This window comes from Physella acuta, unplaced genomic scaffold (assembly GCF_028476545.2).
Source record: "Physella acuta isolate Inbredline_101_S28 unplaced genomic scaffold, ASM2847654v3 ptg000547l, whole genome shotgun sequence".
NCBI lineage: Eukaryota > Metazoa > Mollusca > Gastropoda > Physidae > Physella > Physella acuta.
In genome coordinates this window covers 25,928-40,148 of record NW_026732066.1, presented here as the reverse complement: position 1 = coordinate 40,148, position 14,221 = coordinate 25,928, and the positions used below count along the sequence as shown (strand labels likewise).

Genomic DNA, 14,221 nt, shown 5'->3' with positions numbered 1-14,221 from the left:
TCATAATATTATGAAAATAAAACATCATTGACGATTTTCACGCTCCTTTATTCAATAATAATTCAATGCAGATTTTTATTTCTTTATAATCTTCCTGCTGTTTCAGTTTGGTAACAACTTACTTTTAGTTGAGCTTGTAAAAGAAAATAAACTAATAGACTTAGATTCGAGATCTAGTCTATATCTGTTTTTAGTTTTATTTCCTTTACTTATAAGCTTAGGCTATATATTTTAATTTTCGTCATCAGAACCAGACGAATTTTACGTAGGTCTACTCAGAAGCGTAGCAAGGGGTTTGGGTGAGGGCGGACCGCACCGGATGACACCATTTAGGAGCGTGACACCAAGGCAAAAGTAGCAAAATAAATATATTTTAAAAATTATCTTTCCAGTTAATTAATGATTTGTAAGAGTTAAATTGTCTTTTAAGAGCAAAGTTGACAATATTTTTTTCTTTCGGGGGTGGGGGGGGGGGTGCTGACACCATTAGGTGCCGTATGGGTGACAACAGACCTAGCGACGCCACTGGCTACTGAGCGTACTGATAAAGTAAAATGGGCAATATCAACCTGGAGAAAACAATACGTATTAACATATGGGGTCAATATTTAGCCTCGGAGGGACGGAGTGGTCTAGCGGTAGAGAGCTGGACTGCTAACCCGTTAGTCTCGAGTTCGAATCCGGGTTCAAGTCAGTAGACCGTCCCTGAGTCCACCCAACTTTGATGGGTACTTAACTCACGTTAGGGAAAGTAAAGGCGGCTTGGCATAGTGCTGACCACACTATCTCTTCATATGCCGAGGTCACAGAAACAAGTGAACTCTACTTCACTTGCCCCATAGACCATCAGGTTTGAAAGGGAAACTTTACTTTTTACTTACTTATTTAGCCTCAGAGGCATCGCGTGGGGGGGGGGGGGGGGGGTGCGGACCGCACCGGGTATATATATATATATATATATATATATATATATATATATATATATATATATATATATATATATATATATATATATATATATATATATATATATATATATATATATATATATATATGGGGCGGCCGCCCCGGGTGCCGACCTTAAGGGGGCGCCAAATTGGGTAGAAAAATAAAATAAGCTTATTCCGAGCTGCATTACAGTCGAATTTAAGAAAATAGAAGGCTAATTGGTTCTACGGGCGGCTTTCTACAATGCTTGTGTGATACGGAAAAAAACTATTAACGGTGGCTGTGTGTGTGTGGTGGGGGGGGTCCTTTTTCGCTTACGTGGATTAATATATAAATATGGGGGGTGCAAATTTAATAGTTCGCCCCGGGCGCCGAAAAGGGGTTGCTACGCCTCTGCTACGCACCGGGTGATACCTGACCTTGCTACGCCACTGTATAGCCTGTATGTCTCAGGATTATAATCTACTAAAAAGAGCCTAGGTAAATGAAAGCCACCATACCAAGTAGGCCTTCAAGAACTGATTAAACAAGGTTAATCAACTAGTAACTTTATATATTCTGTATACTTTGTCCTGAGAATGATATATTTAATTTGTCCTTGAGATATTTAATCTGGAAATATTGTCCTAAGATAGGCCTAATTATTTTGTCCGTGCGATCAGTTTGCCTGAGATATTGTATGTAAGAAATGCTTTGTTCATGCGATCGTCCTGAGTTTCTTTGTCCATATAGGTCAAGGCCTATATATATACTTAAACAAATGCCTGTTCTATGACCCAAAACGGTTTTCAAGTCTGAGCTCATGTTTCAACAGCTAGCAAAATAATTCAAGCGGCACATTTTTTTTTACACCGAAATTCGTGTTTTAGCGTGACTTTTCTACGAGGCGATAGTGCGGGATTAATATTTTAGTGCATTTCAGCGGCACGTTACACAATTAGCTTGATTAGTGCTGTCTCTCGTTACACACTGAGTTGGGGATATAGCGCCCATCCGCCATTCCAATTTAACAAAATGTATTAAATTATTATTTTAAAAGTATTTTAAACCACATTTTCAAATTCTCCCCCTCTTTAAAAAAATTGTAAGCTAATTCTTCTACCACCCATAACTATGACAATTTTGCACAAATTATATTTTAGGGTAATCCTTGATAAGTTACTTCCCTGTGTATAGTTACCTCCCCTTTCACAACACAGAAACCAGACCAAACCAAGTGGTGACGCTAGTATAGGCCTGTTCTGAACTTCAATGTAAATGTTTCATTGTATGGCTGGCCGAGCGAGTTTAAGCATGATGTGAACATAGGACAGCAGTCCGTAAACAAAATCAATCGAACCGATACTGACTTCTAAAAATCGATTCGCAATAGTCTACACAGCCTACGAACGTCATATTGATGGAGTTAATTGAGTTAATGACGTCATTAATCAGCGTCGCATTGTTGACGCACTACTACATTTTGAGTCGGAAGTTTCTTCTAACCAAAAAAAAATGCCTTTCACTGTGTGGTACAGCCAGTATAAGATTGTCATTGTTCTCCAAATTAACATATCCGGCACTAGTAGTGTGTGTGACACCAACGTAAGAGCAGACGTAATACACGTAGCCTTCTATTCAGTACAAGACATGTGTAGTTGTAAATAAGATACCGGAATTTAAAAAAAAATATTTACGAACACCTACCATGTGCACTGTTATGGCCAGGAACTGTTTTAGTTACCATATTTTGCTATAGCAAACCACCAAAATAACACCGACAATGTTTGAAAAGTTATTAAGGATATGGGACCGTGCACAAATTAATGTATAAACACGAGAGGGGTGGGGGAATGATTTTTACCTTTTAATTACAGGATGGTGTGTCAGGTGGTGGAGGTCAAATTATGAAATATGCCCACACAAATTATAAGGAGTTCATTGTAATATATATTCGTGTGATCATGGGCGTAGCGAGGGGGGGCGGGGGTGCGGACCGCACCGGGTGACACCATTTAGGGGGGTGACACCAAGGCAAAAAATAGCAAAATATGTAGAGAAAAACTTGAGGGGGGGGGGGGTGCAAATCGAAAGTTTGAGGGGGGGGGGGTGCAAATCGAAAACTTGAGGGGGGTGCAAATCGAAAGTTTGAGGGGGGGGGGGGTGCAAATAAAAAATTGAAAGTTTGTCCCCGGGAAGGTTCGCTACGCCTCTGGGGGGGGGGGGGGTGACACCATTAAGTGCCGCACCGGGTGACACCCGACCTCGCTACGCCACTGCGTGTGATTATCTTAAGAAATGCTTGGGTATAGGCATATATATATATATATATATATATATATATATATATATATATATATATATATATATATATATATATATATATATATATATACACATGAAGGGGAGCTAAATAAAGGAATTTTGATTTGTCTTAGTTTAAAAAAACAAAGGGAAAAAAAGAAATATTCAGTAAAGTACAATTTAAGCGTATCTACACTATTCTATATTGTTATCAATCCATATAAAATTGAATTTGTTATTATCAAAAGGCAATTACAGTTCACGCAATAAAGATAGTCTATACATGATTTGATTTTGGTCAATACATGATTTGACTTTGGTCCATGCATGATTTGATTTTGGTCCATACATGATTTGACTTTGGTCCATACATGATTTGACTTTGGTCCATACATGATTTGACTTTGGTCCATACATGATTTGACTTTGGTCCATACATGATTTGACTTTGGTCCATACATGATTTGACTTTGGTCCATACATAATTTGACTTTGGTCCATACATGATTTGACTTTGGTCCATACATGATTTGACTTTGGACAAAGTGTAGGGGGGTGGGGGAAAGGAGTTAATTAGAAAAATTAACTTCCCTCTCTTTCATGTTTAAAAGGGGTTTGTAACCTGAACTTTATGAACTATCCAATATCGTTAGTAACAATGATTAGCTATGTATTCGACTAATTGAACCAGCAATAGTAAGCAGGGTTAACCGTAGCTTTAACAAGTATCTTCGTGTAAGGGAAACAACCCAATATTTCTTTGTTAAATCTATTAGCTTGGTTACATCCCTTTCCTTGTTAATTAGTTATGCAATAGTTTTATGTGCTCATTTTTCTGTTTGCACAATTTTCCGTTGAGCATTTTTTTCTTAGAACCAGCAAGACAAACATACACACTGGCCATACAAATCAAAATATAAAAACAAAAGCTTAATATTGCAGAGATCATGTATTTTATTGAGCAGTAGTAGCATGTGGTCTTCAACAAAATTTACACCACTAAAACATGATTCAGTGATCACTTAGGCAAATCAACAAATTAAAGTGTGGTGATGTCATTCCATTTTGATGATTCTACACTTATGTTGGCCTACATATTTTAACAAGTTCTTGCAAATTCTTTTAATAAAATCTGTTACTTTTAAAAAACGTAATTTCATCACTAAGACTGTTTTTAAACTGACAGCAGTTAAATAGGAAGTACAGTGATTAGCATCTTGTATAAAGTTTCCCTTTCAAACCTGACAGTCTATGGGGCATCTTGTATACATAAATAAATATTTGATTTCCTAAAGGCCAGATAAATTTGAATTTTTTTTTGGGCTAAGTCAGCTTGTAATAAAAAATTTACTTTTAATCTTGTTTCTGTTTTAAGTAAAAATGTACTTTTAATGTTGTTTCTGTTTCAACTAAATAATTTACTTTTAATCTTGTTTCTGTTTTAACGAAAAAAAATTACTTTTAATCTTGTTTCTGTTTAACTAAAAAATTAAAACTTCAAAAGTGTTAAATTTAATATTTTAAAGGGATATATTTTCAGCAACAGATTTTTTAAAAATACTTTATTTTTGCATGCAGGAGTCCTAACTTATAACCGAGGGCAGGCCTCAAAGTGGGCAGGCTTCAAAGCTGACGTCTAAAATTTCATATGATCCAAATTTGCCTTATTTAGACACTTATTTCTAAACATATAAAAGAAATAGTCCCTGGTTTTATAAGACACTGCCTTAAATTGTAACAGAAGTGAGAGGTATCAAAAGAGAATACCTCAGATGAAAAGTTAAAGAAATGTAAGACTAGAATACTTCAATGAGCTGGACGCCATTTTTCAAACACATAATACAAACTCAATAAAAATTTAATTACAACTGGAAAAAAAAATATTTCACAACCATACAAAAGTGTTGCACATACACCCTCTGACCAATGACATGCTATAAACATAAGCACCTGCACTATACATCACTTAAGAAAGGAAGGGAGTTAATTATTTATTTTAACAAGCAATATGAAAAAATACCAAATCAACCAAAGTGAATATTTATTTATGAAATTTAAAGCCTGTACTTTTTCAATAACAATTGACTGCCCAATCAATTACCAAATCAAAACTAAATCTTAAAATGCAGGTGGCAATGGATATAAATGTCATACAATTATAACACACACAACAGACAATTGAAAAGTTGAATTTCATGATTTAAAAAGAAAGCATTGACACTAAATATAACTGAACTGACAGCATAATAGTGAGTTCAGCATGCATACTAAATGTAATGTAGAAGATATGTACAAGGTACCTGAAGTATATTTAGTTATCCTACTCTGGAAATAGAAAATAGTGGGTTAAATAAAAATTTGTGAACCATTGATCAAAACAGTCAACCCTTACTTATAAAATAGAAAAGCTTTAAGTTAAGTTTAAGATATAAATAGTTCTGTTCATATACACATTGGTAAAAAGGGGAGTTAATCACAGAATTATTTTGTTGCATTGTGTTGTTAGCCTTTCCCGAGGGGAGGCAAGCACCCAAAATGTTTGTGAAGGCTTTCAGTCTTTCAATCATGGCCAGCATCCATGTAAGAGATCTCATCTTTTGGTCTCTTGATAATACACTGCAATAGAAAAAGTTTTGAAAAATGTATGCTTGCATTATAGTAGGTATTCAAAATGAAATTTTTATAATGAAATTAAATAAAATTTAACACTTCCACCTGATAGAGACTGTTTTCATCAGAACAGAAACACCAAATTTATTGATGTATGTCCATTTTTAAAAAAGTTATGAATTTTTTAAAACTCAAAAAATGCGTTCGCTTTTTTAACAGTAAAGGGTCTATTTGAGACCCCTACTAACTTCTAAAATAACTAAGTTAGAACTCTCAAATTTCTTGCACACACAGCCAGTAATACAAATAGCAAACCCAATTTTTTTCAAGGTAGTCAGACAGATATAAATAGAAAATTTATTCACATAAAAATGAGCCAAAGCACAATTTTACCGAAGTACGAAAAGGGAGACAAAAAGTTAATTTACAGTCATTTTTAAAAAATCATAGAAAATCAACTAATTAAGCCACATTAATAATATAAATGTTCTAAGAAAGGAAATTCAAAGCATGTTAATATGAAATAAGCAGGTAAAGAATTAATGAAGAAAGTAATTAGCGAGACCAGATTCAGCAAGGTCAGTTTATAAAAATTAGAAATTTCAACCGTTTTCAAAAAATGATTAAAAAATATTTAAGTAAGGTATCTTAATAAATTTTACACCAACTTAAAGCACATGATGTTCTTAATATATAATAAACACAGAAACATAAAATAATCATTCTGCAAAACAATACAAGGCATCCTTCCTTAACGCCCAAAATCAAGAATGTTCATTACCTAACATTTTGCAAAAAGTGTTCTTACTTTTAAGAAAGTAATATAAATTGTGTAGGAAACATGTTAGCATTACTTTGTTATGAAAAACTGAATAACTATACTATTACTTTACTTATATACTATAAAAAGAAGAACTTCCATGCATTTTAAAAACTGATGAAGTAAGATAACTAAACTAAAATTCTTTTTAAATGACCCTAATAGAGTTGTGATGTTCATCTAGTTTTGTTACTCTGGTTCCTAATCATGACTTGTTTAGCATAAATTTACTTGTTACTAGTATATTTATTTCTTCTAGTTAGTTATTGATCAGAGTCAACTTCTGGAAATGTCTAGGTCCTAACTTATACAATTATCAGAAATCTTAGAGCAGGTTCAAAAAGACAGGTCAATATTCTGATTGGGAAAGTTCTCTATGAGGTTGGGTAGCATTGTAATTAATAGTCAATATCCTGGTTGAGTTTGTCTTCTTCATGGTTTGGAGTAGCATTGTAATAAATGATTGTGAACTGGCAGCACAGATCAAATTATGGAATCTTAGTAGTAAGGGATCCTTCCATTGGTCCAGAGTATAGAAAATGTCTGTGAATTAAAACAATTAATTAGCATTTCCAATATACTGACTTATATAGCAGGCCTGTATATCTTTATACCAACTTAGATATCAATCATGTAACATTACATCATTATAAATAATAAGCAAAGTGCATACAATACTAACATTTGACATATGGTTTCCTTCAAAAGTATTCAGGAGTCCTGTTGTTGCTTACACAACAATATAAATTGTTTGGTAGGCCAATGAGTTTCCCCTTTCTTTTATGCTAATATCTTGCTCTGTAAATAGAATAATAATAAAAGTAATGCTGCTCAATGCTTTTTAGATATTAAATGTAAGCACTATAGATAGTTCTACTACTAAATATTATTAATATGAAAGCAATAGTGAATCTAACTAATCTAAGTAGATCTAGACTAAATCTAGAAACAACTTTGGACTAAACTATTATGGAAGGGGGGTTACATTTTATTTTAAGTCGTCTGTACAATAAATCTAGAGATAAAAAATGTAAAAGATCGTAATATTCTAAAATGTAATGTAACTGCTGCACATATATACAATAGTTAACTATTAAACTAGGAAAGACAAAAAAGCAATGCTACAATAAATTGAAAGTATGCTGTTAACCGCTGCGGTAATATAATAGTTGAACCCGACACTACGCGAAAGTAAGAAAAAACATGGCGGACAGTCGGCTTGAAATATCGACAAAATATTGATAGTTTAATCGGCCGATGTTATTAACTAACATAATTTACTAAAACAAATTAAATTCTATCATCCTTTTAAACATCTTTTTGATTTAATTGTGCATTCCTTTTTTATTTCAGTGACCATAAATTAAATACAACGGACTTTTAAAAAAGGCTAGATAATTTTTTGGAAAAAATTTTTTTAAGCGTGGAGCAATTACCGATAAGCGGAGACTAATATTCAAATGTATTAAAGCAGAAGTTAATCACAAATAAATAGAATATAGCTAGTAATATAATGTGCATTCAACTTACCTGCACGTGCTTTTAAATCCACTGTAATCAACGAATAAACACAAAATCTTGCTCTGAACCGAGGTCGGGTGTTCCGGAATTCAACAAAATCTTGACTCAAGCCGGCGAAATTTAGATGCAGGTCGTCGCGATTTGTATACATTGGTTTCATTTACTGCGGTCCGACCCCATACATGGAGTGTTCATTAAATCGTAACAGTTTTATGGCAAATTGGATGCCCTTTCGGAATATGCAACTTTGGCGGCTGTAAAATTATTTTTTCATGGAAAAAAATCATTTTAAAATTTTAAATTGAACATTTTTAGCATTTAATTATTTTATACAGCTGGTAAAGTTATACCATCTTACAGAGCTACCATTCTTCTTTCTAAATCAGTGGTTTCTAATTGCGTATGTGTTATGGGGTCGGACCGCCGCGCGATGCCGCAACGCGACCAAAAAATTTTAAAACCGGCTTAAATTTTTCGGCTCATTTAGAATACCTAATTATAGTGCCTATAGCCTGAAAACTTGTAGAGTCCACCCAGCTCTAATGAGTGCCTGGCATAGTTAAGGAATGTCTGGTTAGCTGGGTTTAGACCTGGTCATGCTATTCATTCATAGGCAAAGGTCATGGTGTAAGATGACCATCAGATGTAAAAGGGTAACTTTTTATTTTTATCTTTGACAAAGTGAATTAAACAATAGGTAGGAAAAGTATATGTAATCATACTAAATTTTTGAAAACATCTTTTTTAAAATATGGCAAGCGATAAAATTATTGTTACATTGTAAAAATTAAAGCCGTTTGGAAACCATCGATTACTCGCATATTTTTCTATTTTTCTATCGAATATAAGCTGTTGACTAGCCGTTTAAAATGATTTTATAAATTCAAATATTTTCAAACACAGCCCTCAACTTCTTCTTGATGTCAACCACAATGGCCAGAGAGAGTAAAACAATTACAAGTCAGAACAATTGTTTTCCATGATAAAAATACACAATAGTTATCTATGATGTATAGCTTGGTATTGTATTTATATTAAATAATACAACATCCCCAATCAATACAACAAAAATAAAAGTGTTTGCTAAATTACTACTATATTATTAGTAATTATTTCTTTGACTATTTCTAGCCTTAATGAAACCGGAAGTAATTTGTACATGTTACACACATGTTATAAAATATTCAATTTTGGTTTAAGAATTTGCTTTCTGGCAACATAAATTTGGAACCATTTGGAACCAGCTTTTCAGGCCTATTATGCCAGCATTAAATGTGTAATTGATTTGATCAACAAGGAAAAATCCTAGAAGCAAAATGCATACCAAAGATAAAATGTTATATCTAAAATCCAACATACAGTCAATGGCCAAGAACCAGCGGGTTGTTCAAATCCTAATTGTTTAAGCAAGGTTTAGCATGAAACTTACAGACCACTTGAGGGGCTCCTTATCACTTGCGAGGCAGCACTCAACAATGGAGAATAGAGTGATCTTATGTCTGGTTGAGCGATGACATGATTCGTCTGGCTTCCATTCAAGCAGAAGCTCAGGACATTTGGAGTTTTTGTGGTACTGAGAAGACGCCAAAGGCAGCCTCTGTCAAAATAAATGCAGATTTCTGTGAGAGTGCATCAAATTAGAGTACATGAAATTATGGTACACTCAAATTGCTGATGTATTACTATAAGCGTTCACTGAATTGTACATTTAGGACACTTTACTTAAGTTGCAATGGTTGCTTGTGTTTGTTTCTATATTTGTCATGAAATTTGTAACTAGACATGTTACTGTTGACCATTGATTCAACATAACTCATCTTACCCTAACAAGACACCCCTACAACACATAGCTCAACCTACCCTATAAGACACAACACACCCCTACACCACATTGCTCAAGCTACCCTACCAAGACACAACACACCCCTACACCACATAGTTGAACTTACCCTATAAGACACAACACACCCCTACACCACATAGCTCAACTAACCCTATAAAATAATACACCCTTACATCACATAGCTCAACTAACCCTATAAAATAATACACCCTTACATCACATAGCTCAACTAACCCTATAAAATAATACACCCTTACATCACATAACTTACCTCCAAGTAAACCCTCTTGACCACGCCCAGTTTCAATACAAGAACATCAAATGATTTGTCTAAGACTGCCATAACCATACCACTCTCTTCCAGTGGTCCAGCTTCCTATACATGGTGATCAAAGAAATAAATCAGGCAAGTACCAACCAATAAACATGTTAAATCCACACAAAATATTTTGCACAATGACAAATTTTAACAGCTGAATAATTAAATGAGTGAAATCCATTTTAATTACTTAAACATGTTAAATTTGTTAAAGAGCATAAACATTAAGTTAAAGAAGTTCTATAATCAGTGTTAAAGAAACTAAATCTAGTTCAAGCTCTAACAAAATAGTCAAATAAATATTCATCAACAGAGTTTGGATGTGACAAGAGATTTACAAGCATATTCATCAGTTTTTTTAATTATACACAAAAGTAAAATTATTCAAAATCACTATTATGCTAACAGAAGAACACACAAGCTCTACTTCACCTTCCAAACGCCATGTAATGTCTAGTTAACTTCACCCACCTTGACAAACAGGGAGAAGAACATTTCATTACTGCGTTCTGAAGCCATCTTAGCTGTTTGCTTCTTGTCATTGCAGTGTTCTGCCTGCCTTTGTAAAACTTGGATAGAACGCTTTGGTGGTTCACAATAGTCTAGAAAATTGACATCAAGATAGATTTGTAAACAACAAACTTGATGAAATTTTTTTTTTTTTTTTTAGATGAAAACTAAGCAACAATTTTAAGAATTATTTTCCTATATTTTTTTAGTCAATTTAGCAAATTAACTTTGTTAACTGCAAACATATAATTAAAAGAATATGCTACAAGTTTAAGTTTTAAAGAATTGGTTTAAATTGTTTGACTTTATTATTTATGTATTTATTATTATTATTTTGATTTTTTTAAAATACAGAATAAAAAGAGAAAATGTATTATTTTCAAAAGTTACTTAACATTTACTTCACAAAGTACCAAACATGGCCAAGGACTTACCTAAGGCTGCTGCCAAAAGCCTGTGCACCAGAATGTCTGGGTACCTGCGTATTGGGGACGTGAAGTGCGTGTAGAGGGGAACATTCAGGGCGTAATGGTGGTACATGTTCTCATCTGGGATGGCACCAGAACAGAAATATTTGGCATTCTGCAATAGACAACATGACATAGTTACCTCCCCTGGGCTTAGAGCAAAATACAGACATATTCATATAATCTTCTCTGTGATTTGTTAATCTCTGGAGTGTATACATGATTATCATCATACAAAGACATATCCCTATATTCTCTGTGATGTGTAGACTATACAACACATCATCATCACACACAGACATATGATCTTCTGTTATGTATAATAACATCTATAGCATATCCAACAGACAATTTATCATCTTCCCTGTGATGTGTGGATCACAACAGTGTAAGCAACAGACAACACATCATTATCATTTTCCCTGTGATGTGTGTACCACTATAAAGTACACAACAGACAACACATCATTATCATCTCACAAGTACACCACAAGCCAGCAACAAAAACAACCAAAGGAGGTTCTCTATGGTGTCTTCTGATCTTTTACATGCATGTTTTCATTTACTTTTCTCACTAGTGTCAATACAGTGTATGACTGAGGAAATCTAAGATTATCTAAGATGCACAGGTTCTGTCTTATCCAAGTCCAGGAAAACACTGGTGTCTATGATTAAAGTAACTTATAAACAAAAAGAACCAACCTGCATTGGTTTTCTATCACTAAAGTAACTTATAAACAAAAAGAACCAACCTGCATTGGTTTTCTATCACTAAAGTAACTTATAAACAAAAGAACCAACCTACATTGGTTTTCTATCACTAAAGTAACTTATAAACAAAAAGAACCAACCTACATTGGTTTCCTATGATTAAAGTAACTTATAAACAAAAAAAACCCAACCTGAATTGGTTTCTTATCATTAAAGTAACTTATAAACAAAAGAACCAACCTGCATTGGTTTAGAAATGAGTACAACTAGTACTTGAATCCTGGCTAGAGAGAAATCGTCTTCTTTGTGGTACTTGAGTAAAGATTTCTGAGGAGGAAGGCAAAAATTCTGTGGCACTTAGAACACTTAATTTTTTATAAAAGATTTTTGGGGAAGAAAGACAAAAGCCTGCATCAAATAAAAGATTTAATTTATATGGGAGAGATTTTTGGGGGAAAAGTCTTTAGCACACAGATTTCTGATGAAGGCAGTCTGTAGCATACACAATTTTAACTTTTCTATTCAGTTGTTGAATACAAGAAGTCAATGTACTAAAAAAGCTAAGTTACAATTCTTCCAGAGCTGCAGTCAGTAGAGCAGATGAATTAGGATTCGCCTGTTGTTTTTTTTTTTGTGACTTTGAGATGTGAAGGGATAGTGTGGTCAGGTCTATATTCATACCTTAACTTTCCGCAACATGAGCCAGGATGCTAATAGAGCTGAGTGGACTCAATAGTGCACTAGGAATTTGAGTCAGCAATCAAGCACTCTGCTGGAACTTGAAGAAAACTGAAGACTTACCTGTAAATCACCAGCTGTAGCTGCATCTATCTTCAGTCCAAAACTTTCACACAGTTCCTCCTATAAAATTTTTATAAAAGGTGTAACTTAGATAAGATAAAAGAGGTAACTTGGATTATACTGGATAATGAAGTAATTTGGGTTATACTGGACAATGAGTAATTTGGATTATACTGGATAATGGGGTAAGTAAATTTATACACTTTAGGCCTGTTTTACTTCTAAATTATCTAACATACTAACATTATAATATGTGTTTTAAAAATGGATGCACCTAAAACAAAAGTAGAGTTTAACATGTTATAAATGTATGGAGCCACAACTGAATAGTAAGAGAAGACGTTAATAGGTTAGAATGATCTTACAACTGCCTCTAAAGGTTTGACTTGAGGTGGAGGGTGACGTCTGAGGATGGCTGTATCTGGGAAGCTTGTTTTGATCTTATGAGCGACAGCCATGTTTGCTAGCAGCATGAACTCTTCAATCAGCCTGTATAAACAATAACAAACCCCATCAACGCACAATTACAAAATAACAGGTGCACTACTTCATTATTAAGTAAGAATTCTAAAACATACATCTTTTTTTTAAAAATAAAGTTTGGCTTTTTTTTTACTCAATTTTATCTGGCAAGGGCCTTTGATTAAACCCCTAAAAGTTGTGGTTCTTATTTTCTTTATATAAAATTTATATATGTAGTTTTTCAGTTTTTTTCCACGCATCTCTTGGAAAAAATTGTCTGAAAGAATTCCCGGTTTATATTAGTCTCAGCTCTTAAGCTCTTAGGTCTGTTCTCTTACAAATGTTTGACATCCTTACTTCCCCCATGATATGAGGGGATAGTGTGGTTGAGTGGTAGAACACACAATCACTAACAAAAAGTCTAGAGTTATGTCCACTATATTCAGGGAAATTAAATGTGGCTGGACTTAATGCTGAACTCTTACATCACTGTAGGTGTAGTCAACATTTTTTAAACTCTTCTTCTTCTTCGTTCTTAATTTTGAATATGGTGGAGGATTCAGACAACAAGTCCAACTTCGTGGACAAACCGGACTGTGGTCTCCAGTTTGGCAGGTGCCCCATATAATTTTTCCCTGAGTGGGGTGGGCAGGGGCCAGTGTCTGACTCGTGCTTGGCTATACAAAGTACATTCCTGGAGTACGTGCTCCGTATTTTCCAGGGCCTTGCCAAAGGGCACATTTCGCCACACCCAACCTTCAGTTTTCTGTGCATGTGTTGATTTAGTCTGTTGTGGCCTGTTCTAAGTCGAAAGATTGTGTATTGTTGTTTTCGTGTTAAATTATAATAGCCGTAGTCTTTATTGTAGTGAGGGTGTGTGACAGACCACATTTGCGTTTGTTTGTTTTTTATTATTCTTTTTATTT

General features: G+C 34.1%; 1 protein-coding gene and 1 long non-coding RNA gene across 3 annotated transcripts in view; both read right to left on the bottom strand.

Annotated features, from left to right (window-relative positions):
- Positions 1-4,174: 4,174 nt before the first annotated feature.
- The window catches only part of LOC131946176 (DIS3-like exonuclease 2), a 33,910-nt gene continuing 23,863 nt past the window's right edge, over positions 4,175-14,221 (bottom strand). For both annotated transcript variants that reach the window (XM_059306827.1, XM_059306828.1), the window contains 8 exons: positions 13,199-13,322; positions 12,834-12,893; positions 12,273-12,359; positions 11,289-11,436; positions 10,816-10,946; positions 10,297-10,401; positions 9,612-9,779; positions 4,175-5,847 (listed from right to left, as the gene is read on the bottom strand). In XM_059306827.1, the coding sequence (XP_059162810.1) occupies positions 5,791-5,847; positions 9,612-9,779; positions 10,297-10,401; positions 10,816-10,946; positions 11,289-11,436; positions 12,273-12,359; positions 12,834-12,893; positions 13,199-13,322 (880 nt within the window). In that variant the 3' untranslated portion in view covers positions 4,175-5,790. The remainder of the gene's footprint in view (positions 5,848-9,611; positions 9,780-10,296; positions 10,402-10,815; positions 10,947-11,288; positions 11,437-12,272; positions 12,360-12,833; positions 12,894-13,198; positions 13,323-14,221) is intronic.
- LOC131946178 (uncharacterized) lies at positions 6,181-8,303 on the bottom strand. The gene is made up of 3 exons (XR_009387669.1): positions 8,192-8,303; positions 7,344-7,459; positions 6,181-7,204 (listed from the first exon to the last, which is right to left on the bottom strand). It is a non-coding gene; the product is annotated as an uncharacterized LOC131946178 (long non-coding RNA).